The sequence below is a fragment of the Aulonocara sp. 'chitande type north' Nkhata Bay genome, linkage group LG11 (assembly GCF_057382095.1).
Source record: "Aulonocara sp. 'chitande type north' Nkhata Bay isolate Kocher_YH1m ecotype deep benthic linkage group LG11, A_spYH_male_GT1.1, whole genome shotgun sequence".
NCBI classification, from domain to species: domain Eukaryota; kingdom Metazoa; phylum Chordata; class Actinopteri; order Cichliformes; family Cichlidae; genus Aulonocara; species Aulonocara sp. 'chitande type north' Nkhata Bay.
Window position 1 is genome coordinate 37,245,730 of NC_141354.1, and position 25,625 is coordinate 37,271,354.

The following is a 25,625-nucleotide window of genomic DNA, read 5'->3' on the forward strand; positions in this document are numbered from 1 at the left end:
TTTTTAATGCCTGAATTATAAGAACGTCAGGTTATTTTGTTTTTGCAGTTAATTTTCATTCAGTGCAACAGTACCAAAAATAAATGAAAAAAGCAGTTTGGGGTGTAAAAGGACAGAACTAAACTCTCACATTTAGAAATACTGTCAGGGTGGATTCAAGAAAAGTCGTCCAAATGACGATCGCATCTCTGACTTCACTGAGATCCTTCACCTTTAACTGTCCTTCTCATCTGAGAAAGTGTGGAGCATCTGCAGCACTGAGGCTCTTGTTGTGACAGCATTTATCACATTGTCATCTGGTGCTCTCTGCACTGGCGCTTACTGAGATAGGCTGTGATGGACTGATACACTGAGATCCTCTGGATCTGCAGTGAACTCAAACCTGTCCAGGTGCAGGAACCAGAACTGAAGAAATGCTAAAATATGAGGCGTGGCTAAAAGGCTCCATTTTAAATTAGGAAAGGCTTTTATCATTTGTTGGTAACAGCACACATATTTTGACTGACAGAGCAAGGACTGGTCTCCAGGACTGCTAAAGGACACTGTACACTCCTATAGTATCAAGTCTTCATTTACAAGATAAGCCTGACCTAATTCCCATCCTGCGCGGCACCCTTTTGGACTCTAATGGGACTCGTTTCCAAAATAAAACCAGTGCTGTATTAGGTAACACTCGAAACTAGTGATTGAGACCATAAACTCATCAGGATTTTATTGAGGTCATTGATCATGTGGGAAGCATCAGTGTTGTCTCAGACTTCTGTACAGTTACACATCCAGAGAAGATGCCCCCTGCTGGTGATTATAGGGGATGCATGATTTTGCTACTTCTCTTTTCTGACTGTAGTATTTACACCCATCTTTTATGTCTAGTCTTTGTATTTCAAAGTATCATCCGGTCTTCAGCACCCCCTGGTGGGCAAACTATAGAATAGTCAGGTCATTTATTTCATTTTAGTCCTTTATTTATTTATTTCATTTCGGGATTTTTATTTTAATTTATTATTATTATTATACTTTATTATACTCATGATAGTGAGATTTAGATACACGTTTATAAATAAAAAATTTTATATATCCAGGTTTCAGTCTTTCAGGTCAGTTCTTCTATCTGCGGGTGATGATATCTCCCCCCCAACTTGTCATCCTGGCTCCCCCTTGTCGTAGCATGTGTGTTGTACCTCATCAATCTATAGCTCTGTGAAAGTCCCTTCTTCCAAATGTTGGAATAACTAGTGTTGTCTATTAAGGTTCTCGGGGGGGGGGGGGGGGGGGGGGGGGGTTAGGACCCTTACAGACGCCCCGGGTGGGAATCAAACTTGCACCTCCCGGTGTGTAGTTTTACCACTACACTATCCAGCTATGTTTTTTTTATGATACTGTAAATACTTTCCAGGTAGTTTCCACAAAGCAGTTCTGTTTGAAGGACACAAAACATTTAATCCCATTCTTGACACATGGGTATTTGCACTTTTGCTATTCGTGTAGGTTATTATATCTCTTACCGTTTTTCTCACTACACAACTCACCTTTTAACCTTGGATTTTAGAGTTCAGTCCTATCAGGTTTTCTAAGTTGTGTCTTTCTTTTAGGGTCTGCTTTTAGTCACAATACATTTATTTTATTGATCTGTGGTTTTCTCTTATTTACTAACTTGGTAAATGTTGTTCCTTTTAAAATGAGCATTTCATGAATATTACAATTGTTGCATTCTGCAAAATGTAGTTAAGTGCTCAACTTTGTGGCTATCATTAACACAACTTAATAATGTACTGATACACTTAAACTCATACTCAAGTGTACTTAAACCTTTTTAAAACAGGATTTTTCTTTAGTATTTTCGTAGTGTAGAATTAATACTTTAGGAACTTCTTTCCTTAAAAAATATGAACGAAAAGAGTACTGTACTGTAATTATCAAGATTTTTATTAAGCATACTGTACATTCATGTACCAAACAGCATCACATGAAAGTCTTCTCCTGTGCTCAAGAGTACTGACAGGAAGGCCAGAGTCCGCTAAATAATGAGGATTCAGGCTCCGCATGAACAAAGCGACACGAGGGGGAAAAAGAAAGCAAACAAGACTAGAGTGACTAGATTTAGTCTAACTTAAATCTGGTGAAACACCTTTTTCAGTGAAGAACATTCTGTCAGCAAAGGTTGGACTAAAACAGAGCAATAAATAGGCACTAGGGAAGTAGCCATATCAGCGCTAGGCCATTAGTCAGAGAGCTGTTGAAAAAGTGGACAGGCTGTTCGGGGAGTGAAGCTGTGCTGACTAGTAGTCAAATCAAAGTCCCAAAGGAAAGCAGGTGGAGGAGGAATCGGCTTCAGTGTTTGTGATTATGAGTCTGGTGAGAAAGCTCTGTGTGCGTTGGGGAACTGCTGAGAGCTGAAATCCGGGTCTTCCCTCACTCGTTTCTTGATGTCTGTTTTAACCTGAAAAACAATTGACTTCCATCATCAGTCAAGAAGGTGAACGGGCAGTCGTGTGACTGTGAGCAGCTTCCCTAAAGGCTACAGTCATAGTGGAGTTTAAGGTGATGTTTTGTCACTCATCCAAGTGACTTCTTCAGCTACAGTCTGACTTGGATGAGTGATGAAAGGTCAGACTTTTACTTTGAATGCAAACAGTCTCTGTTTACAGTTCGTGTCACAGTGTCACTCCTATTTAACTAGCAGTTACTGAGTGTTTGGAGACGAATTGGCATCTTTCAAGCAAACTACAGGTGACTGCAGACTGTATACCTCTTTGCAACCAGTTTCATCTAATGAGTGCCAGCAACCATTCACCAACTAATTGAAGAATACACATCTTTCCCTAGTGCTGTGTGGTTCCCAGCACATCTCTAGGCCTGTCTGGCAGTAGCGGCTTTAACCACTCTAGTAGTTTTCTACTAAAGGAAGTAGCTCTCCAATTTACTGGTGTGTGCTAACTGCAGGAACTGACCCTGCAGGACAATTGTCTTTATTGCCGGTTACCAGGAAAGGAAAAAAAGCAGCTACTCTGGTGCCGGGAGGTCTGAAAAATATTTTCAGGGGTCTGATTGCTAAAAGTGGCATGCACAATTTTCCTCTTCACCAGAAGGCCTGTGATCAGTTACGTTTTTAAATTGCATAACAGCAACATAGAGGGTGCTCTCTGAGACAGTGTTTTGTGAGCTTGTAAAACGTTAGAAAGCCAATTAACTGGGTCACAACATGACATTGTAACTGTGTGATCAGATGCAGCCACTGTGTCAAACAAATTCAAGTCATCACTGCTGCATTTCTCCATAGTTTAGCATTGAGATGGACATTTTTAATCTTAGTGTCATTATGTTACAGGATTATTTAAACTGTGAGTTTCCTTTGTATCATCCTGGTGTGCTTTCACTCATCCTTCCTGTCCTTGCTCTTAAAAGCCCTCCTCATGATTTCCCAGCAGTTTTCCAGTTTGCCAGATCTATGAAAGCTGCGCTAAGTATGAACATGAACAATGTTCGATGTGCCTCTGCTTGATTTTTGCCAGTTTATGTAAGATGTGGTTACCTGTTCTGAATAAGCTTCCTTCACCTCCTGGGTCTCCAGGTCTTCCTGCAGCCGTTCAGCAGAGGTGATGGGCTTCACTCCGGCCGTCCTGGCTGCTTGACTCACTGCATCAGAGAGGGAGAGGAGGGCCGCACTGCCCTGTCCTGTCTGAAATCACACACACAAACATGCAGCATAAAGAAAAGGGAGAGAGGCCAAATTCTTACGTGATGACAAAAAGTTGCACCTGATTTTATTACCTTTCTGCGTTTTGCTGGCATGCCATGCAAATATGCATCAGACAATGGAGGCTGAGCCTTCATCTTCCTCTGAGTCATTATATCACACCTGATGATGGGAACCCATTCCTAAAACAAAGACAACAGAGAATATAAGGATTAAGCAGAAGTAGCTGAAAGGACAGAGTCATAGTTTAGGTCAGCTGTGTTACTGTGTTGCACTACAGCTAAGCAAAAAACTAGTGCCAGTACAGCAACAGCACACGGTAAATGTAAAGCAGGCACACAAAGAGTTAAACACTTTTTCCAAATGGAGGAAAAAGATGACAGTTAAAGCAGTAAAAAGCGGTGGGAGGGAGCTCTTACAGGAGGAACAGCAGCAGCCCAGCCATCCGACTCTCCAGCAGACTCCTCCCTCCCTCCCTCCGCTCCCGCCGCTGCCATGTCGCCACCTAATGGCACGGCTCCTCCTGAGGCTCCCAGGTCCCCAGGCAACACCCTCGTGTCCCGTGATGACACCCTCGTCTCCTGCGACACCGACATGGCCTCCTCTGCTGTGGTGGCTGCAGCTGGTGACAGGTTGTCCCCGATCTTTGGAGGTGGAGAACAAAACCATGAGGAAACTAAAAGGAAAACACAGGACCAGAACTGGCAAACTAAGGTCCTCTGAACTCTCGCACACCATTCTTACCGTTGCACTTTGTGCCTGTTCAGGCTCTTGGCCACCAGCTGCAGAAGACTGATCTCTCTGTGAAAGAATATCATTAATATTTATTAGCCATTTCAGACGTGCAGTTCAGAGAAATGTGATATGGAGCAGCCATCAGATAAGAGGGACTGCTCTCTCTGCATGTTGCACATGTGCTCTGCACTGCAGGAAACACACAAGGACAGTAAAACCAGATTCTGAGGTCAGGGCGAGCAGGAGAGGAGGAGGGGTTGCTGTCTTATTTAATGAATCATTTCAATGTAAGCAGCTATCTCCTGGAAGTTTTCAGTCTTTTGAATATGTGGCTTTACAGCTGAAGGCCCCATCCAAAGTTGTGTTTCTTAATGTTTACAGGCCTCCCAAATACTGCACAGACTTTTTTAATGACCTCAGTGAACTGCTGTCTGTGATCTGTGTTGATTTTGACTGTGTAATTATTGCTGGGGATTTTAACATTCATGTGGACAACCCTCAGGACAAAGGGACTAAAGACCTGAGTAACACTCTGGGCAACTTTGGGCTGACTCAGCATGTAACAGAGGCCACACATAATAGAGGACACACTCTTGACCTACTGATCTCCAAAGGCCTGAGCATTTCAAAGGTTACTGTGTCTGATGTGGGCCTGTCTGATCATTACTGTGTTTTCTTTGAAAGTAAAATCTCAGCCCACACAAATATATCAACAACAGTGATCACAAAACGGTGTATAACTGAACACAGTAGTGCAATTTTTAACCAGGTCTTCCCATTAACACCTGACCTGTCCAGAGGGTCAGTCAATGAGCTCGTCAATAGCTTCAATGCTAACATGTTAAATGTAATGGACACTATTGCTCCCATTAAGGTGAAGGTTATCTCTGGAAGGAAAAAGTCTCCATGGAGAAACTCCACACTGGTGAAAAATGAAAAAAGAGAGTGTAGGAAAGCTGAGCGCAGATGGAGAAAAACAAACCTCCAGGTTCATTATGACATTTATAAAGAGAAACTTCACAATTATAATTTACAACTGAGGAATGCAAGGAGGTCCTACTTCTCTGACATCATCACTAAAAACAGCCATAATGCTCGGGTCTTATTTTCCACAGTTGACAGGCTAACAAACCCTCCTGTGTCAGTGGCAGCTGAACTTCATTCAACCATGGCCTGCAATGACTTTGCCAAATTCTTCACTGAAAAAATCCAAAAAATTAGACAAGCAATTGGTACATCAACAGCAGATCCAGGATATGTACTGTGTCCACCAAAAAACTGTTTAAATACCATGAAACAGTTTCAACCTATTAACAGCAAAGACCTGGAGGACATCTTAGGTCAACTGAACTCCTCCTCCTGCTGTTTAGATGTCCTGCCAACAAGTTTTTTCAAAAAGGTCTCAAAGACTTTGGAGTCAGACCTGTTACAGATCGTTAACTTTTCCTTAATGTCAGGTGTGTTTCCAGAATCACTAAAAACTGCTGTAATCAAACCTATACTGAAAAAGGACAATCTTGACAAGACACAAATGAACAACTACAGGCCGATCTCAAATCTCCCGTTTTTAAGTAAGATCATTGAAAAAGCAGTTTCTCAACAGCTCAGTTACTTCTTAAAACAGAATAATTGCTACGATGCCTTCCAGTCAGGTTTTAGACAGAACCACAGCACTGAAACCGCTCTGACCAAAGTGTTTAATGACATATGTCTGAATACAGACAGTGGAAAAATGTCAGTCCTAGTTTTACTGGATCTCAGTGCAGCATTTGATACAGTTGACCACAGCATATTACTCAAACGACTGGAGAACTGGACAGGTCTTTCAGGAACTGTACTAAACTGGTTCAAAACATATGTAGAAAACAGGAAATACTTTGTATCAATAGGTAACTTCACATCTGAGCAGACAAGTATCACATGTGGAGTTCCCCAAGGTTCCATCTTGGGACCCCTTCTGTTTAACATCTACATGCTCCCACTGGCACAGATTATAAACAACAACAAAATAAACTATCACAGCTATGCAGATGACACACAAATATATATCACAATGTCACCAGGAGACCGAGGCCCTGTACAGGCTCTTGGTAAATGCATTGAGGAAATCAATGACTGGTTGTGCCACAATTTTCTCCAGCTAAACAAAAACAAAACTGAGGTAATAGTCTTTGGCGCCAAAGAAAAACGATTACAGGTCACCAGAGAACTTCAATCTATACATCTAAAAACCACAAACCAGGCGAGAAATTTGGGTGTAGTGATGGATGCAGACCTAAACTTAGAAAAACACATTAAGACAATAACAAAGTCAGCTTACTATCACCTCAAGAATATATCAAGGATAAAAGATCTGATGTCTCAACAGGACCTGGAAAAACTAGTCCATGCATTCATCTTTAGTAGGCTTGATTACTGTAACAGCATCTTTACAGGTCTACCTAAAAAATCAGTCAGACAACTACAGCTCATTCAGAACTCTGCTGCTCGAGTCCTCACTAAGACCAAAAAAGTGGACCACATCAGTCCAGCTCTGAGGTCTTTACACTGGCTGCCTGTCCGTCAGAGGATAGACTTTAAAGTTCTGATGCTGGCCTATAAAGCTCTGAATGGTTTAGGACCAAAATACATCAATGACCTCCTGACCCAGTATGAACCATCCAGATCCCTCAGGTCATCTGGATCCGGTCTTTTATCAGTTCCCAGAGTCAGAACCAGACACGGAGAAGCTGCATTCAGCTTTTATGCTCCTTATATCTGGAACAAACTCCCAGAAAGCCTCAGATCAGCTGAAACACTCAGTTTATTTAAATCCAGGTTGAAGACTCACCTGTTCTCAGCTGCATTTGAATAAAGCACCAAATCCACACTTTAAGCTTAAATTTCAAAACTTACATTTAACTACTGATTTTATCTATTGTTCTGATTTTATCTGTTCTGATTTTATATACTGTTGTTTGTTTGTTTGTTTGTTTGTTAATTAGTTAGTTTATTTGCTTGTTTTAATCAATTTTAAATCATGCTTTTTATTTGTTCTTGTTTCTAATGTCTCTGTAAAGCACTTTGAATCACCTTGTTGTTGAATTGTGCTATACAAATAAACTTGCCTTGCCTTGCCTTATTGCAGATGAATTATTGGCAAAGGCTTGAAAAGAGTTTTTGACTGACCTGCTTTGTCAGTATCTGCTTCATGTCACTTGGAAAGATTTTATTAATATCAGAAGAGTTTCTTAAAAATATTTTAAGTTATTTTAACTATTTAGCTGCACAGTTTTGTTTCATGTTGTACTTAGATGGTTATGTTTTTGATGTTCAAGGCCATTAATTATCTTAGTAAGCCTGCACTGTTTCTCATGGCCAGCAGGGGGAGAGCTTCCAGTGAAGTCTATGACCTCTGATGACTTCATGGTTCCATTCTCAACTTTTACTGAATACAACATGATGATCACTTTGTCCAAAGTCCAAATTAAAGTTAAAGACGAGGATAAAGCTGCTGTATTCCAGGATTGGGTGATGAGCTGCTACTGTGCAGGTGTGTGGTTTATGTATCAGATACACTCCTCGCTTGTCACACACACAGCAGCAAATGCTCTGCTTGAGGCTTCTACACAATGACCACAGTGTCTGTGTCCATCTTTCATATCGTGTTTGGTAATAGCTCAGTCAGGCTGTCTTCTTACATGAAATTTGTACAGATCTGCACACATATGTCGCAACGTGCAAAGATTTATCTGTAACTGCAGGATTTTGTTTGCTGTGAGTCACAAAAAATGATTTACAGTTACACAACTCTAAACACACACTACAAAAACAGCCTGAAGCTTGAGCGGCTGCATCATGCAGGTGAGGCATGGGGATTTGCTTTCCTTGAATTTCCATCACGTCCAATTTTATTCTGAGAATTAGAAATTTAACATGCATGTGTGTGTGTGTGTTTGTGTCTGCTGCGTTACCTGTGTGTGGACTATGTAGCTCTGGATCTGCTCCTGTGTGATAGGGATGTGCTCCAGAATCACCTGCAGTCTCATCGTCATCATGCTGGTCATCCAGTTAACCAGACTGGGGCTGATGTCACTTGACATCCTCCGCTGGAACAAAACAAAGTTTTTTATCTCACAGACACATTTTCTCCTGTATTTTGTGACTTTTTAGGTTACATCCTCTCTTTAAATTGTTAAAGTACACCACTTTTCTTAGTTTATATCTCTGACTATTTCTATTAACATCAAATGACAGAGCAGCTGAATTCTTCATTCTTTACTTCTAAGTTTATAACAGTGCACATGACACTTTCTCTGCATAAATTACTTTAAATAAAAAATTTGAGTAAATAAGTGCAGTACGGTACTTCTGAAGTGTGTTTAAATTCTGACTTTCATATCTACTGTTAAACAGTGGATCTCCATATTAAACTTGAACTGTTTCAAATAATGTGTAAACTGTATGTTTTACCTGTAATAGCTCAGAATTTACACTAGTTGATGCTAATTGATGATGCAGTGATAGAAAAATATAGATAAGAGTACAATGGAACTGTCTCCTGTCAGAAGCACTCAGTAGCGCCTCTGTGTGACTTCTCCTGTAAATGTGTGTAAATAAAATTGAATTTGTACAAAACACCAAATTTGACCTTCTTTGACCAAAATGTACTACTTTCATTTGTGATAAGTATTTTTTCTTGCTGAGTGGAAATTGTGTACATACAATTCGGTGGTTGATAACAGCAGTTAGAGCCCTCTGGTCTCCTCTCAGGCAGTGAAGGTTGAGAGCAAGACACTCGAACAACGCCTGGTTACACATCTGTAACAGCTGGGGCCCAAATGTTTCATCTGGAAAACACAATTTAAATTGAATAATAAAAAAAAGTGAATGTATTGCAGTTACAAGTATAACATTTCCCACAAATAAACTCTTTAAGCTGCTGTTCGACACAAAATGAGGAAACAATGAGCTAAAGTTGAGTTTACCATTGCAGCGCAGAATGTGTGTGGCGATGCGAGTCAGCTGCTGTCTGAAGAAAGTCATGTTGGTCTGGGTGATATCAACGCCCTCCAACACGCTGACTGAAGACTCTCTCTGTTGGGTTTCAAAGGAGAAGATCTCTTCAGAAGTATTTCAATCAAAAGCAGATGGCACTTTAACATAACTGGCTATTACTCTAATGCTGTGCAACGGACTCAAGGTCTGCTGCTGCTTACCCTGTTTGCAAGCAACTAACGTTTTACCTACAGTGTTATCACATCCCATCTTCCTATCATTGAGTGTGGCAAAATTCGTTTGAACACTCCAGACTACATGCCATGCCAGCCATGACTGACTAGACAGAACATAAACATGCAAATGGTATAAATCGTAATCTTTATCCGCGATAGCAGCTAGGCTAGCTATGATAGCAAGTTGTTTCATCTAGGTGCTTCAGTACTGATGAGTCTGAATACCAGTTCAATACTTGTTGCTACTATCAGCAATTCCAAACACTGTCTACCTTCATCTACTGCAAATTAAAGTAGTTTTATATACTTCACATCTGCTTTGCCTATCAGACAAAATAGCCCATTAATATTAGTCAAAGTCGAGCACAGCCTGAGCTCTGATGGATGTTACGCATGCGATGTTTTCCCTCGACAGTTTAAAAAAAATAAATAAATAAAACAGGTGAAATGATTTTGGTGTCCGGTTCCAAATTTGTGTAAGGTCAAATTCATATTCTTATCGTTTTTTAAGGATTTCAAACTGACAGCATACATGACAATTTTTAAAACTTTTCTTTAATACAAATATCTGCAGGCTGCATGAGATGCAGATATGTGCAAAGTCAATCTATGGAATTAAATTATGTGCTTGATCAAATCCTGTTGTCATGAGAAGAGAGTAAGTGCAGGACTTACAAAGCTTTCAGTGATATATTCCTCCAGTTCATTGACAAGACTGTCAGCAGCAGCCTGTGAAAGAAAAAGAAGACAACACGCAGAAGGAAAGAAAACATCAATTATTGATCACGTTCACAAAAACATAAAACAACCAACAAAAATGAGGGATATGTTATGAAGTAAAATAGCTGCGTCTACTTGTGAAGTACCTCTAAAATTGCCAACAACATTCTAAGAATAATACAGATTGTGGTGAGTGGTACTGACAGCAATGTTCTGATCGGTGGGCTCTCTGCCGTTGAGGTAGTTCTGGTTGAAGAACTGGGCCAGTTGTGGCTGGATGCGGCTGAGAGGCTGGTGCTGACCATGAAGCAACATCACCAGGTCGGACATGGTGAAAGTCTGACACACCAACATCAGCAGCTCCCCAAAGAACCCTGGACCCACGATACAAAAAAAAAAATAAATGTACACAATCAAGAGGGAGACAACATATATAAATGAGACTGTATCTGATATTATAAGTAAATACAGGTTATTACTTACCCGTTGGTTCCTCGGGACTGATGAAAATGTTGGTTGACTGCGACAGCCTCTGCATGAACTGGGCGATACTCTCCGTGTCGTTCTGACCTTGGCCCAGAGAACCCATCATGGTACTGAGGACACCGCGAACGATGCCCGTGAACAGCTCCGGGTCGAGGGCTTCAGCTGCTGCTGCTGCACCAGGATTAGGTGTTGGGTTGGGCCTTGCCCCGGGTGCTGGAGTGGTACCAGGGGGAGGAGGGGGTGGTGAAAAGATGGGCTGGGAGGCCTAGAAATAAAGCGGAAACAATATGTTGGGGTTTAGTGACAGTTTAAATGCAGCTGATTCTTGTGAAAATGGAAAGAACTGCACATGACTCACTTGCTACCAGCCGTTCCCTTGGAAGATATTGTGATGAATAAGAACTCATTTAAAATTATGTGTGTTCCCCAAAACCTTTTTCCTCCTTATGTTTGACGGGAATCTCTTGACAGCCAATAGAGATCGAGGTGATAGAGTTGTGCTCTCTGAGTGCTCTTTTGCTTGAATATATTCAGTTTCCAATCATCTAAATTTGGACATATTTCAACAAGGCAATCCCTCCATCTTTGTATTCATTTCTTGCACAACAGAGTGCAGATCAAATCCAAAGGTAATTTGCATGTGGAGTGCATTGTGTGCACACTTGTCAAAGACAGGAACACTTACCTGCTGCATGAATTCAGCCATTCCCTGGATGAAGGCTGGGACTCCAGACGTGGTGACAGTTATTGAAGGGTTCCCCGCCGCACCGCTTCCAGTGCCGCCAGCTACCCCCAGGAGAGAACCTAGAAGCTGGCCAAGGTCTGAAGGCATCTGCTGAGGCTGGGGCTCACTGTTGTTGGTCTCGTTTTGGTTCGGGGTGGCAGCAGTAGTGTTTGTAGCAGGAGGTGGTGTTGGACCCGAGGTGGAGAAGGAAAAGGAAGAGGAAGATGAAGAGGTGTGAGAAGAGGAGGAAAAGGAAGAAGAGGTGGGTGTGGATGTAGAGGAAGAAGAGGATGTGACCGTTTGACCAGCTGCAAAAAACAAACAAACAAAAAAATCTAAACAAACAACTAAAATACTGTTGAAGACTATGTTAACAGAAACATATGCCTGCATATTTTTACTAATGAACTTTACTAAAGTAGCTTTGCATGATTTACGGTTCAAAATAATGCTTATTTATCTTATCTAAGAGAAAGAACCCTTCAATCCATCCTGTGTGGAAAAAGCTGTTTTAACTCCTCCCCTTGAATGTCATCTTCTCTTTAAGCCAACTTTGGTTTGATTGGCTGCCCCTCATAAAAAGAAGATTTAAATAAAGGTCATTATAGTTAATTATTTTTTCCAAACAGTTTAAAAAAATATCTGAAGTAATATTGTGCACTTTTAACAGTAAAACAATAGAGAATCTGTCTTTAATTGTAGTCTGCCAATTTCAACAATGCAGTAATGATGTTGTCTGTTTATTAAGAACACAGCATCTACATGACTGAGACTCTGAAGCCTTTTAAAAGTGTTGCATGCACTGAAATATCTGCTCAAAATGTCTTTGATCCTGACCCTGACAAAAACACCCCAGATAGCATCGTACAGATCCAGGAGTACAAAGGAAAAGAAACGTTTAATATGTCTCCTTTACTGAGTAGATCATCTCACCCATTTGTCCAGGGAGCAACAGCTGTCCAACCAGTCCACTAATCATCTGGTTGAGAGCAGCGGGGTTGAAAGCCTGTGAGGAACATATTATTATTCATTGATAATGCTTAAATATCTCATGGAAATCATCACACTGCATTATCCCCACCTGTCCCGGCTGCTGGCCTGGCATGGCAGTCCTCACATTTATGGTGGTTCCCCGGGTACCAAAGGCAGGAGGGGGCATGTTGGGTGCAAACGGGGGTCGGGTGAAGACAACCCGTGCCTGGGGTTGGGGGCCAGTACTGGGTGGTGGCGGGGGAGCGGTAGGAGTGGTGCTGGGTGTATTAGGGCATGTGGTCGTGGCAGAGGAGCTGGCTGTGGAGCTGGGAGGGGTAGGCTGCGGTGGGGTTGGTTGGCCGGTGGCAGCTGCGGTGGCGGCGCTGGTTGCTACGGCAGCAGCATATTGGCTGATTTGTTGCATGAGATTCCTCATAAAATCAGGAGGGAGGGCACCTAAGAGTGAAACAAACGCCAGGGAATTAGCATCACATGATTTAATTTAGTGTATTTAGAGGATTTTCAGCAGTTAGCAAACGAAGGCTTTCGTTCTCAAAACAATATTCAGTATCCCACTTGAACTGCGGCATGACGGAAAAAAATTAAGCGGACAGAAAGCTTTTCTACATCATGTGGGCAACCCCAGCTCTTGGTACTTTTTCACTTTAGGTTTTAAAAGTACTTTGGCCCAAACAGCTCTGTAGCGAACATAAACCTAAACAGTTTAAAGTCTCTGCTGTCTCAGCCAGCTAGTTAACTTAACACTCAAGGTAGGAGACCAGCGAGTCTATATCTTTCCAGCGACAGTTTTCTGGCACAAAAATTTACGGATTAATTTCATGATCACAGATTTTGTTTATTTTCCTAAACCAATGAGAAGTGATGTTCAGCCATGTAAAAAACTAAAACACGGGGCACATAAGATTTAAATATATCCAACAAAATTCATGAGCTATGACTTTGCTTTTAGAGCAGGATAAGTTTAGTTAGATGAAATATAATAAAATTTTATTACCGTATTTTCACGACCATAAGGCGCACTTAAAAGTCTTAGATTTTCTTTAAAAAGTGCGGCGCGCCCTATAGCGCGGTGCGCCGTATGTGTTGTAAGGAGGACGTAGTAGAGAACACCATGAGAACGTTAAAGGGTGAAGTGTGGGCGTTGATCGTATATACCGGGACAATCGCACATACCTGTATAAAAGAACAGGACATCGTTGTTTTAACAACCCTGAAAATGGCAAAGAGACACGCTTACGAAGCACAGTTTAAACTGAAGGCCATCAGCTACGCGGAGGAACATGGAAATCGAGCAGCGGCGAGAGAATTTAAGATTAACGAATCGATGGTTCGCAAATGGAGGAAGCTGGAAAACAAGCTCCGGCAGGTCAAGAAAACGCAGCTGAGTTTCCGCGGACATAAGGCGAGGTGGCCCGAGTTGGAGGAAAGACTCGAGCGGTGGATCATCGAGCAAAGCGCGAGCGGGAGAAGCGTTTCGACGGTCACCATTCGGCTAAAAGCGGTTTCACTAGCTGAAGAGATGAACATTGAACATTTCCAAGGAGGTCCGTCTTGGTGCTTTCGTTTTATGAAACGGTGCCATTTTTCCATCCGGACCAGGACTACGGTAGCGCAGCAACTTCCAGCGGATTATAAGGAAAAGCTGGCCATCTTCCGCTCCTACTGCAGCAAACACATCGGCGACAAAAACATCCAACCCAGCCACATCACAAACATGGACGAGGTCCCGCTCACTTTTGACATCCCGGTGAGTCACACTGTGGAGAAGCAGGGGACCAGCACGGTAGCGATACGCACAACGGGGTATGAAAAGTCTTCTTTTACTGTTGTGCTTGGCTGCCATGCTAATGGACAGAAACTGCCGCCTATGGTGATTTTTAAGCGAAAGACTTTGCCTAAAGAGAAGTTTCCAGCAGAAATCATCATTAAGGCAAATGAAAAGGGCTGGATGGATGAGGAAATGATGAAAGACTGGCTGAGGGAGGTGTATGTAAGGAGACCAGGTGGTTTTTTCCACGCAGTTTCACTAAGAGTGGAAGGCAGCGCCGGGCGAGTTACGCCACAATTTGCCAATGGATTGTAGATGCTTGGGCTAACATGTCTGCTGGCACTGTTGTTCGAGCTTTCGCAAAAGCTGGCATCGTTTCCGAGGAGCCGCACGGCACGGAAAGTGACTCTGACAGTGAAGACAGTGAACCTGGCATGTTTGATGGAGATTTAGCGCAGCTGTTCAATTCAGACACAGAGGATGAGGACTTCGATGGGTTTGATTGATGATAAAAATGTGAGTACCAAACTTTGTTTTGCTCCTGCTTTATTTTTAAATACGCACACTTGTATGCTTGTGTGTTGTTGATGATGACGATTACCGGCAATAGAAATGTGAGTAAGGTACCGAACTCAGGTTTGCTCCCGCTTTATTTTTAAATACGCATACGGTACTTGTATGCGCCCTATGGTCCAGTGCGCCTTATGTGTGTGTTAAATATAGTAAGGGCACACATAACTGAGACTGCGCCTTTTAGCACAGTGCGCCTTATGGTCGTGAAAATACGGTAACACTAATAGGTGTTTTTTGTGGAATGGTTGAAGAATTTACATGAATGAAACATGCCAGTAAACTATATATGTCCAGCCCTTGGTGTGACTTGAGTGAAACCGAGTTTGACACCTGTTTTACATGAAGACACTGGAATGCCGTACGCAGTATTTTTTAAACATGCTATACCTGGCTGTCCAGTCATTTGCTGTCCAGCTGTTGCCGTGTTTGCACCTGGGCCTGCACACAAACAAGAACACTCTCAGTTAAAGCTGGTCAGACTCTTCATGAATGTAACATTTGCATTATCAGAGCCATTGTGTAACAGACACTGGAAAGACCATCTTGCTTGTAAATCCCGAGTTAAAAGTCCCATTCTGCAGGTCTCTGCTTGAGCCAGCAGTGCAGATGTGGAACTTTAACTCCAGTGCAGTGACAGACACACACAGCTTGAATGGCGCATTCAATCAGTGGCGGGTAGGGGACAACACACCGTCCGTGTTCATCTGCATCATGACCACCGGGACTGCCTGGTGGCTGATCCTGATGACCCGGTGGCCAGCCTGTCCCTGTCCAGCCTGCTGATTGGACGGGGAAGTCTGTGTGGGGGAGGTCTGTCCCTGACCTGCCTGTTCCGCCTGGCTGGTCGGCTGAGTGGGCGTGGCTTGTCCCTCAGTGCTGTTAGCCGCAACAGTCACTGTGGCACCCAGGTTCATCTGTTGGTGAAGACGTAAGCAGTCAGTCTGGTTTCCTAAGAGATTTTCACTTTAGTGACTAAAGTTGCTTCCATTCACTTACTTGCACTGGGATGTGGTGGTGCATAGCTCCAGGAAGGGAGACCGGGTTGGTGTAATGAGAAAATGGCCGGACTACATGCAGGTGACGGGGGACGGGACTCATTAGGTTCAATCGCAGGTCGCTGAGAGCTACTAGTGTGTTACCAAGGAGACGCAGACACTCCCACGTCAGGGCGAGTGTTCGCTGGTCCTCCTCTCTCTCCTGTAGCAGGAAAGAAACCAATCTTGTTGAAATCTTACCTCATCTCAAATATAAGGACACTGTATAGAGATCACATTTACTTTATTTTTAATTACCTGCTTCTACTTATTTTATTGTTTGGGTTTTGAAATCTTTACATTCTACCTACCAGAGCATTACTTTACTAACCAATTAGAGCTTATTGAATACTTTACATGTTATTCTGTCATGTCTCATCTTCTTAGTGTACTTTATCCAACATTTCTTTATTAATTTTATTTTAGTCTTATTCGTATTATTTCTATGATGATGTGTCAATATAATTATTTTATTTTCTCCAGAGTTTCTAATCATTTTCTTTTTTTAATTTGTTGTTTGTCTAATTGCAATTTATTAGCATAACTCTGACGCACTTGTCAGAGGAAGAGAGGGACGATTTTGGAGCTTTAAAGGACACCACATTTGAGTATGAAGTCAGCAGAGTGAGTTATGGGTTTTTGACTGTTTAAAGTAACTTGCAGGTTTCACTTACTTTAGTCAATGTTACTACTAATCATCTATCATATATATGAAGTCTTAGTATCAGCAGTGTTTCCCATACATACACTGTACTTAAATGGGATACCCGGATATATTGACAAACACCCAAAAACATTTTACAATTTACATTTTTCATCATAGGGATGCACTGATTTGATATTTGGATCAGCTATCAGTCTGATCCTGACTCAAAAAGCTAGATCAAATATTGGTGATGCAGTATTTTCAATTCTGTTTTCACTTTGTTGTTTTTGTTACAGTTTTTCATTTAATTGTAAACCGGTTAACATCAGTGATAGCTGCAATGATCCATTTCCCCAGTGTCTAACATTAAGGACACCCGCTTGGTCAACCAATGCATCCCTGGTTATTCGTCTAAACAAGGATTTATAAGTATCAAAGCATCTGTTATACAAAGCACTGATTAACAATGTATAGTAAAGATTTCCAGTAAATTGTTTTTTGTTTGAATCCTACTGTATTGTTGTTATATTCTGCCGTGGTGGCTGTCTCGAGGATGGTGTGAGCTCTCTGGATGAATGGTTGCAGTCTCTCCTCAACCCTCCGCAGCTCAGACAGCATCTCTGCCAGTTCAGCCGGGCTGGGATGACTGAAAGAGGAAAGAAAGGCAGACTAATTAGAATTACACATCATGACGGAGACATACAGAGAAATAAATGCACAGTTTGACCTTTGTAGAAATCTGAGTTAGCAAGCTAGATTTTGTCTCACTTGGGTCCAGGTTGCGGTGTTGGTCCCTCAGATTGAGCTGAAGAGGAGGGTGGAGGTGGGGGAGTTGTTGGAGGTGGGGAGGTGTCCATGGGCTGAGCAGAGGGAGAAGGAGTAGAGGTGGTGGAGGAAGATGATGGAGGAGGGGGAGCAGCGGCAGCAGCAGCATCGGTTGTCTCTGTTTGAGAGGACGAGTCAGTTGGTCGACCCTGAAAACCGACACAAGAAAGCAACAGAACTGTTACTGAGAAAGGCAGAGTTTCTCTACTGAGGTATTTGGGGGGGATAAGTGCTCACCTCCATTCGTTGGATGACATCATTGATGTCCCTCAGCAGGTTCTCAGCTAAGACCAGCCTCAGCCTTGGCTCACTCTGCACTGGCTGGTCCATATCAATGTGCACATTCACAGACCCATTGCTCTGTAACAAAGAAGGAAAGGTGACAATAAACAAAACAATTCAGTGTCGTGTGTAGCTGTGTACTATTATGGCATCATTAGGATGAAGTTAAAACAATGTTACAGTTACAATGCTTTAGACTAAAAGCCTTATTTAACCATACGTGGTTTTACTTTATATGCTTTAAGCACTACATCTACAAACCCAATTCCAGCAAGTTGAGACACTGTGTGAAATGTAAACAAAAACAGAATGCAATACATTTCTTAAGCCCATACTTTATCCATAACAGAACATAGAAAACACATCAAATATTCAAACTGAGACACAATTTCATGGAAAATATTCACTAATTTAGCAGCAGCAATGTGTTGTTAAAATAATGAAAAAAAAAAAAAGTTGAGTGGGGACAAAAAAGGCTGGAAAAGTAAATGGTACTAAAAAGAGACAGCTGGAGGAACATTTTGCAACTAATTAGTTTAACTGATTAGAGAACAGCATCACAGGGCTGCATCAGTGCCTGTGGCATCATGATGCTGAAAAGTATATACAGGTGTTAGACACATTTGCCTCCAGCCAGATGACATTTTGTTCAGGGAAAGCCTGTTTCAGCAAGATGATTCTAAACTGCATGCTGCATGTATTACAACAACAAGGTTTAATAGCAGGAAGTTCCAGGTGCTGAACTGGTCTGTCTGCAGTTCAGGCCTTTCAGCAAATAAAACCATTAGAAAACCATTAAAAAAAATATGACATGAGCCGGCATGGTTGCAGCAGCTAGTCTCCTCATTCCCAGATGTTTATGGACTCTTGTTAAAAGAAGAGGGAATCCTCCACAGCAGTAACATAGTCCTAGATTTCAAGGCCATGTTTTCTAAGCTTTCTCTGAAACATGTTGTTGCTAAATTTAAAACGAGTAAACATTTTCTCAGTTTAACATTCTGATATGTAATGAAATTGCAAATTATTTAATTCTGCTTTTATTTACATTTTTACATAGTTACCAAAAATTTTTGGATTAGGACTGTACTTTTATATTTCTGACTAATTGTCAATCAACTATTAATTGAACATCCATGATTTGGGGGTGCAGGAGGAAGGCGGTGTACCACACAGGGAGAACATGCAAACTCTCACCCCAGTGCTGGTTGTGACTCTGGCATTCCTGGCATTCTCTCCCATGCTGGACACCATTTGCTGGACTGACATCTATATGAAGAGATTCAGGGATAGAATGACCAAAATGAAAACATTATTAAGAGAAACCAACAGAGGGAATATTGCATATAGACGTTAAATTCAAAGCAGAGGATCTCTCTGCTACATGTCATAATAATCAGTAGTAATCAGTAATGGAATAATAACATCAGTTCTCTGAGTTGCTTTTCATCACCCTTTGGTTATATCTGAACCTTTGCATGTGACATTGGACCATAAGTATAACTTGAGAAGATAAAGCAGACCAACCTGTATTTGCTGGGGATCCATGATGTTGACAGGGAGGTTGAATGTGCCAAGCATTACATAGCTGTTAGCGTTGCGATCGTGTGGAGGCACTTGCGATGTTCCCTGGGAGGAAGAAGATGGCCCACTCTCAGCTGAAGAGCCTCCTGACCCTGAGCCGGGCTGTGAGGGTGGAGGGGGCGCTCGCTCCACCAGGTGGATCACTTTCCCACCCACATCTGGTAGAGAGAGTCATATACAGTTACACATCTCCAATCATACTTCAAGAAAAAAAAAAAAAAAAAAAAATCGCATTTCTAACACGGAGACTCTACTTGAATGCACTACCCAGGTATTCTGCTAGCTGCTCGACTGTCTACTAGATAGATATGATGCTTGTCTGAGTCGGGGGGTAGCAGTCTAACCAGGAGCCCAGTCCTCTCCCTCTCCATGTCTTCTGGGGGGGAACATGTGGCATCAGGGCATTTTCAAGCCAAAAAAAAAAAAAAAAGAAAATCTCTCCAGTGCATTCTGGGTTTGTTTTGGAGGCCTTTTCCTGCTATGACAGGCCAAAAACATTTGACCTAAGAGGCGCTCAGGACGCAGCCTGGTCAGATGCCTGAACTGGCTCCTTTCAATGCAGAGGGGTAGCAGTGCTACTCTGATCCCCTCCTGAGTGATGAAGCTCTTCAACACATTTCTAAGAAATCCTTTAGAGCAAGCCCATTTCAGCCATTTGTTTCAGTTACTACTCACAGCTTGTGGCCATAAGTGGGGATAGGACTGTAGCTTAACAGCTAAACTGACAGCTTCACTTTGAGCTCTCTTCAGCATAAAAGACCAGTACTGACCAACATATAATTTATCATATACGACTGGATTCTGTGGAGAACATTGTAACTGATTATCAAAATGACACTCATTTTCTGCCAAATACATCTTGCAGTTAATTACACATAGCTGTTACATTCTTTTTCAGCAATGGCCCACATCATCAACACAAATCTTTTTAAAAAGCAGCAGCAACTCTTGAAACACCATAGTAAATTCAAATTTATCTGTAACCAAGTGTAACCAAAATGTTAAGAATTCATTCTCTGTGTAATACCAAATACCCAAAAAACAAATTTCCTACTTTCCAAGAGGAAGTACAAAGACCAACAAGTGACAATCTAGTTCTGCATTTCATTCTTTATTTGCTTACTATAGTCTGTCAGAGTCCTTTCGTCCTGCAGCACTCTGCCCTGGTAGATCAGCCTCTGTTTATCCACTGGTATACCCACTGATGGGGCAATGTGCTCCTTGAACTCTTTCACCGTCAGCTACAACAAAGATTGAACAGACATGAGTAACGCCACAGGAAAGATGAACTAAGACTGAGAATTTCCTCCTGAGTTTGCAATGCGTGTACTTACCTGAGCGCCAACAGTGTAGGTTCTGCTCTGGGAGTCTAATGTTTTCACCGTCACCTCTATGTCAGCAGTTTGTTCTTCCATTGTGTTCCTGTAACAGAAAGATGTATTTTCCAGTGTTTATAGCTCAGCTGAAACTGGATTCTTAAGGTAAATATGATGACTGTTATGTGAGAGTTTAAACACTTTGATGATTTGAAATCCTCTCATATTTCTTTCTTAACATAAACATCTACTTTTAAACATCTCTGTGAGATGTCAAATGGAACATTTGGGACTAATTAGGACAATTTACAGTATAAAACAAAGACTCTCACTTAAATTATCACAAACATATCTTTTGTCATTTGATTCTTGCTGACTCAAAGGGTCTGTAAAAACCTGATGTGCCAGCCAGTAATTACCAACTGGTACTGCTCCTACAGCTATGGCCAATTATAATGTTTATTCTCAATTAATGTGTTAATGTTTACTCACAGGGTCTATAAAATGTAAAAAGAATATATCAAAATAGCTACAAAATATTGTGGTTGTTGTAACTCATAGGTAAAAAATATATATATTCAGAAATGTAGAACATAAGGAAGCAAAACACTGTATCGACCTATAGCAAAACTAAAAAAAAACAAAACCACCATAAAATGTTAACTACAATACTTTTCTTTTCAAAAATATGTGCATCCTCTTGTAATAATAACTAACAATATTTAACTATTTTATTTATTAACAGTAATTTTTCCTCTACTACTGTTTTCTCAGTTATTTTCCTCTTTATTGGTGATGTTGTGGCACTAATGTGGCAAAATACCGTTTCCTCACTTATCATTTTAAATGTTAAAGTTCATGATAGTAAATTTATTAAAAGACTGAACAAGCTGACAAAAATGGCCATAGCCATCTCTCTCTAACACAATTAGATTTGCAAACTTGCATCTGAACAAACTACAAGAACAGTGTCCTTTGGACAGACAAGACAATTGTGGAGATACTTGGCCATAATACACATGGCAGTGGATTAAACCAAACACAGCATATCAGCACAAACGTCTTATACCAACTGTCAAGCATGTGGTGGAGGGGTGATGTTTTGGGCTTGTTTTGCAGTCTAGGATGTGGGCACCTGCAGTCAGTGAGTGGATCATAAATTTCTCTGTATGTCAAAGTATTCTAGAGACAAATACGAGGGCATCTTTTCAATAACTAACTCTTGTCTACAACAGAACAGCTGAAAAAGAAAAGAATCAAGGTGTTTTAATGAGCAAAACAAAATCTAAAGTTCATACTGCAATCTGATGTAATTGACAGGAGAGCTTTGTATAAATGAATGCCTGCCTATCTCAATGAACTGAAGCACAAACCATATGTAAAGAAGAGTGAGACTGATAATATCATACAGATAAAGATTACTTCAAGCTGATGCTGGTAAAGGTGTTTCAATAAGCTACTGAATCATGTGTGTACTTAGTTTTTCAAAGTAGGGCAGTGCGATATGACCAAAATCTGATATCCCGATATAAGAATTCTATCGTTGATAACGATATAAATCACAAAAATGTAACATTTTCTGTAAATTCTGTGAATCTCAGAAAGACTAACGTTTGAGTCTAAGGTTTATTTATTTTTAGCTTTTTTACTTCTCATTCGTAAATAATCTGCTCTTTCACGTGATTCGGTTTATTTTGAAAAGTCTCAACAGGATCTTGAGCTTTATTGTGAAAGGTTTATGTGGAACATAAACAAGCGGACACGCATAAAAACAGGCGCTTGTCCGTCTATAGTGTGGTTATATTAAATATAAGAGAAAGAGAGAATTGTAAGAAATTAATATAGCCATACAGTGACCATCAAAACGATGAAAAAAAATATTGCCGTAAACAGTTTATTTTGCGACACCACGAAACAAACGTTAGTGTAAAATGACACGATAGACGTTTTTATATCGTCATCCGATATATATCGTTATATCAAACAGCCCTATTTCAAAGGACACATTTACACATAACACACATGCTTTGTGATCAAGGTCATGGTAATAGTAGACAATGTAACACGTAGGAGAAGATATGTGAGAAACTGATAATGTCTTACAGAAAACCATTACTTCAATGTAATGATGCTAAGGGTGATTTTACAGGCTACTGGATTATTGGGACTCCATAGTTTTTCAGACACTACTTCTGCATTTTGAGTTAATTGTTGTTAAACTTTAACACAGTGTCATATGTCATGTAAGTATGTTATAATTTTCATGCGTATTAACAAACTAGTTATTATCACCGGATTTGCAAAGCCTTGAAAATAAGCAGAAGATGCATTATGCTTATACCATGGTTGTAAGGATAAGGTGTGTCTTGTTTTCCCCTCTCATTTCGTTTGAAATGTTTACCTAAATAATATTTTTTCGCCACCATCTTACTTGTCTTGACAACTACACAGAATATGAATTTATAAAGAAAGTAGTGCCACCCGCAGGTGCAGAAAACTTCAGTTGCATGTTCCTTAAAACCAACAACAAAAACATGCAACGATTTTTTGTACAAACCACCGATGTAAAACCGAAGGAAACAGCTGAGTCCGATCAGCTAAACACTTGCTCCTGTTGTTTTGGACTTTGCGTGCTCGGTAACATCGTAATGTTGAGTAGTTAGCCGAGGAACCGAGGCTGCTTCATGCTGGGCCAGACACCGACCTGCATTGTCTTTATTTAAGCCTTTTATTAATTTAACTGTTAGAACTGTGGTATTTGACTCTACTTCTATTTAACAGAAATTACATGTAACAGTAGCTTACTTAGCCGCCAAAGGTTTGCTAGCATGAATTAGCTTTGCTTAATTTGGAAACCTGGCAGACGTCACGAACGAAGCTAACTTTGAGCTAACTAGCTAATGCTACTAAAACGGAACGTTAAAATTAGCATAGCAATCCGAGACAGTGTGAAATTTAGTTTTAATTAAGTCCGTGTCGTTAAACAGTTACCTTAAAAGTTACTATCCTCTCGACGTATCCAGTGTATGCAGCTGTTTTCTTATCATCAGCTAGCATGCAAACGACTTCCCTGTAGCTTCTCTGGTACTTGCCAGAAACTGCCAGGCTACGCGGATATGACGTCTAGGCGGCACCGGAACCACTGCGCGTGCAGAGGGTGAAAGGAAAGAAAAATGGCGAACCTCGTGGAGGCGACTACCCAACAGCAGTTTGAAGATTTCTTAGCCAAAGCTGGAAAATGCCTGACCGTGGTGCATTTCCAAGCGGCGTGGGCTCCTCAGTGTGGCCAAATGAACGAGGTGATGGCCGAACTAGCCAAAGAACATGCGCACACTACGTTCGTGAAGCTGGAGGCGGAAGCGGTCCCGGAGGTGTCGGAGAAGTATGAAATTTCCTCCGTCCCCACTTTCCTTTTTTTCAAGGGGGGAGAGAAAGTGGACAGTCTGGACGGGGCCCACGCTCCGGAACTGACTAAGAAAGTGCAGCGCCTCGCGGTGAGCGAGGGTCCCGGTGGAGCCGCTGAGGGCAGCGGCGCAGATCTGAACCAGCGGCTGAAGAAGCTGCTTAACGCCGCCCCCTGCATGCTCTTCATAAAGGGGTCACCCCAGGAGCCCCGCTGCGGATTCAGCCGACAGATAGTGGCGCTGCTGAAAGAGCACAAAATCCAGTTCAGCAGCTTCGACATCCTGTCCGATGAGGAGGTCCGACAGGGGCTGAAGACCTACTCCAACTGGCCCACCTACCCCCAGCTGTATGCGAACGGGGAGCTGGTGGGAGGACTGGACATAGTGAAGGAACTGGCTGAGTCCGGAGAGCTGGAGAACACCTGCCCGAAGGCTGTCACCTTAGAGCACCGACTGAAGACCATCATCAATCAGAGTCCAGTCATGCTGTTCATGAAGGGCAAGAAAGAGGCTGCCAGATGTGGCTTCAGCAGGCAGTTACTGGAGCTCTTGAACGGTACTGGGGTGGATTATGACACCTTTGATATCCTGCAGGATGAAGAAGTGCGGCAGGGGCTCAAGACTTACTCTAACTGGCCAACCTACCCTCAGCTCTACGTGAAAGGAGAGCTTATCGGTGGTTTGGACATTGTCAAGGAGCTGAAGGAGAGTGGAGAGCTGGTATCAGTCCTGAAAGGAGAGTAGTAGATGGATCTGCATTGGCCATCTGAGGGAGGGAACAAGAAGCTGCTGCACATATCCAGATTAGCTCCAGTAACCCTGCAGAAGGGTCAAAATTTTCTCTAGTAACTAATTGTATTGTAGCAGGGGGATAGATTCACTATAATTACAGACAGAAATGAAACTGCTGTCAACAGTAAGAATTTACATCTGTTTTCCTTTCTGGTAATGGTCATTACTGGAAAGTTGGGCTACTAGAAATTCACTTAAGTAAATACTTCTTGCTGTCTGATTCTTGGAAAACTAATGACGTTAGTTCACAATATCTGCATTTTTTGGGATTATAGCTTTCCTTCCAGTGTTGACAGCCTCACGCTTCAGTACGTTATATAAACTTTTATTTTCCTACCCGGGCCAGCTGCTCACTGTTCACACCGTCCTGTCTGCACATTCTCCTCCAAGCTGTTTTTAAGCTCTGTGCAAGGATCACTCTGTTAACAAGCTATGCGTGTTTGTCAGTAAGATTACGATTAAAAATTAAAACAATTTAAAGTGTTTTCTCTCTTATTGTTTAATCTGTAAGCATTCAATCTATTCACCCTGTAAGCATTAGGAAACTGAGGAGACAACTGTTGTAGATTATTTATTTACTCAGTAGAGGAGACGATACAATAAGAGACGAGCCGCCCTGTAACAATGAAGCAGCTACATTGAAGCGCAAGATTTGACAGCGAGGTAATAGAACTAACAAAGTCTGGCTAAATATGTGTGATTCTCCTGAGGGGTAGAAGAAAATTACCACTTACACAAATCCTTTGTTTACAACACAGTTTCAGGGATGGATCTAGGTTTCTACATGGTTTTTCATTGACGTGAAACAACACCATCATGCACGCTGGCTTTAAGCT

At 41.6% G+C, this 25,625-nt stretch overlaps 2 protein-coding genes across 3 annotated transcripts; one reads left to right on the forward strand and one right to left on the reverse strand.

Annotated features, from left to right (window-relative positions):
- Window positions 1–1,908: 1,908 nt before the first annotated feature.
- Window positions 1,909–24,233, reverse strand: bag6 (BCL2 associated athanogene 6). 2 transcript variants are annotated; one of them, XM_086312466.1, is made up of 25 exons: window positions 23,585–24,233; window positions 20,612–20,699; window positions 20,401–20,518; window positions 19,221–19,435; window positions 18,891–18,962; window positions 17,652–17,774; window positions 17,358–17,563; window positions 17,103–17,235; window positions 15,906–16,106; window positions 15,733–15,823; window positions 15,297–15,347; window positions 12,657–13,003; window positions 12,509–12,581; window positions 11,537–11,883; window positions 10,849–11,116; window positions 10,570–10,739; window positions 10,321–10,374; window positions 9,400–9,508; window positions 9,137–9,261; window positions 8,386–8,520; window positions 4,442–4,498; window positions 4,117–4,341; window positions 3,772–3,879; window positions 3,533–3,679; window positions 1,909–2,440 (listed from the first exon to the last, which is right to left on the reverse strand). In XM_086312466.1, the coding sequence occupies exons 2-25, from the start codon at window positions 20,690–20,692 to the stop codon at window positions 2,345–2,347; spliced, it is 3,552 nt and encodes a 1,183-aa protein (XP_086168592.1). In that variant the 5' UTR covers window positions 20,693–20,699; window positions 23,585–24,233; the 3' UTR covers window positions 1,909–2,344. The 2 variants fall into 2 exon arrangements, with proteins under 2 accessions (XP_086168592.1, XP_086168591.1); XM_086312465.1 differs by having other exon boundaries at window positions 15,601–15,823; window positions 23,585–24,232.
- glrx3 (glutaredoxin 3) lies at window positions 23,709–25,263 on the forward strand. The gene has a single exon (XM_086312467.1). The coding sequence runs from the start codon at window positions 23,767–23,769 to the stop codon at window positions 24,739–24,741; it is 975 nt and encodes a 324-aa protein (XP_086168593.1). The 5' UTR covers window positions 23,709–23,766; the 3' UTR covers window positions 24,742–25,263.
- The last annotated feature ends 362 nt before the right edge of the window (window positions 25,264–25,625 follow it).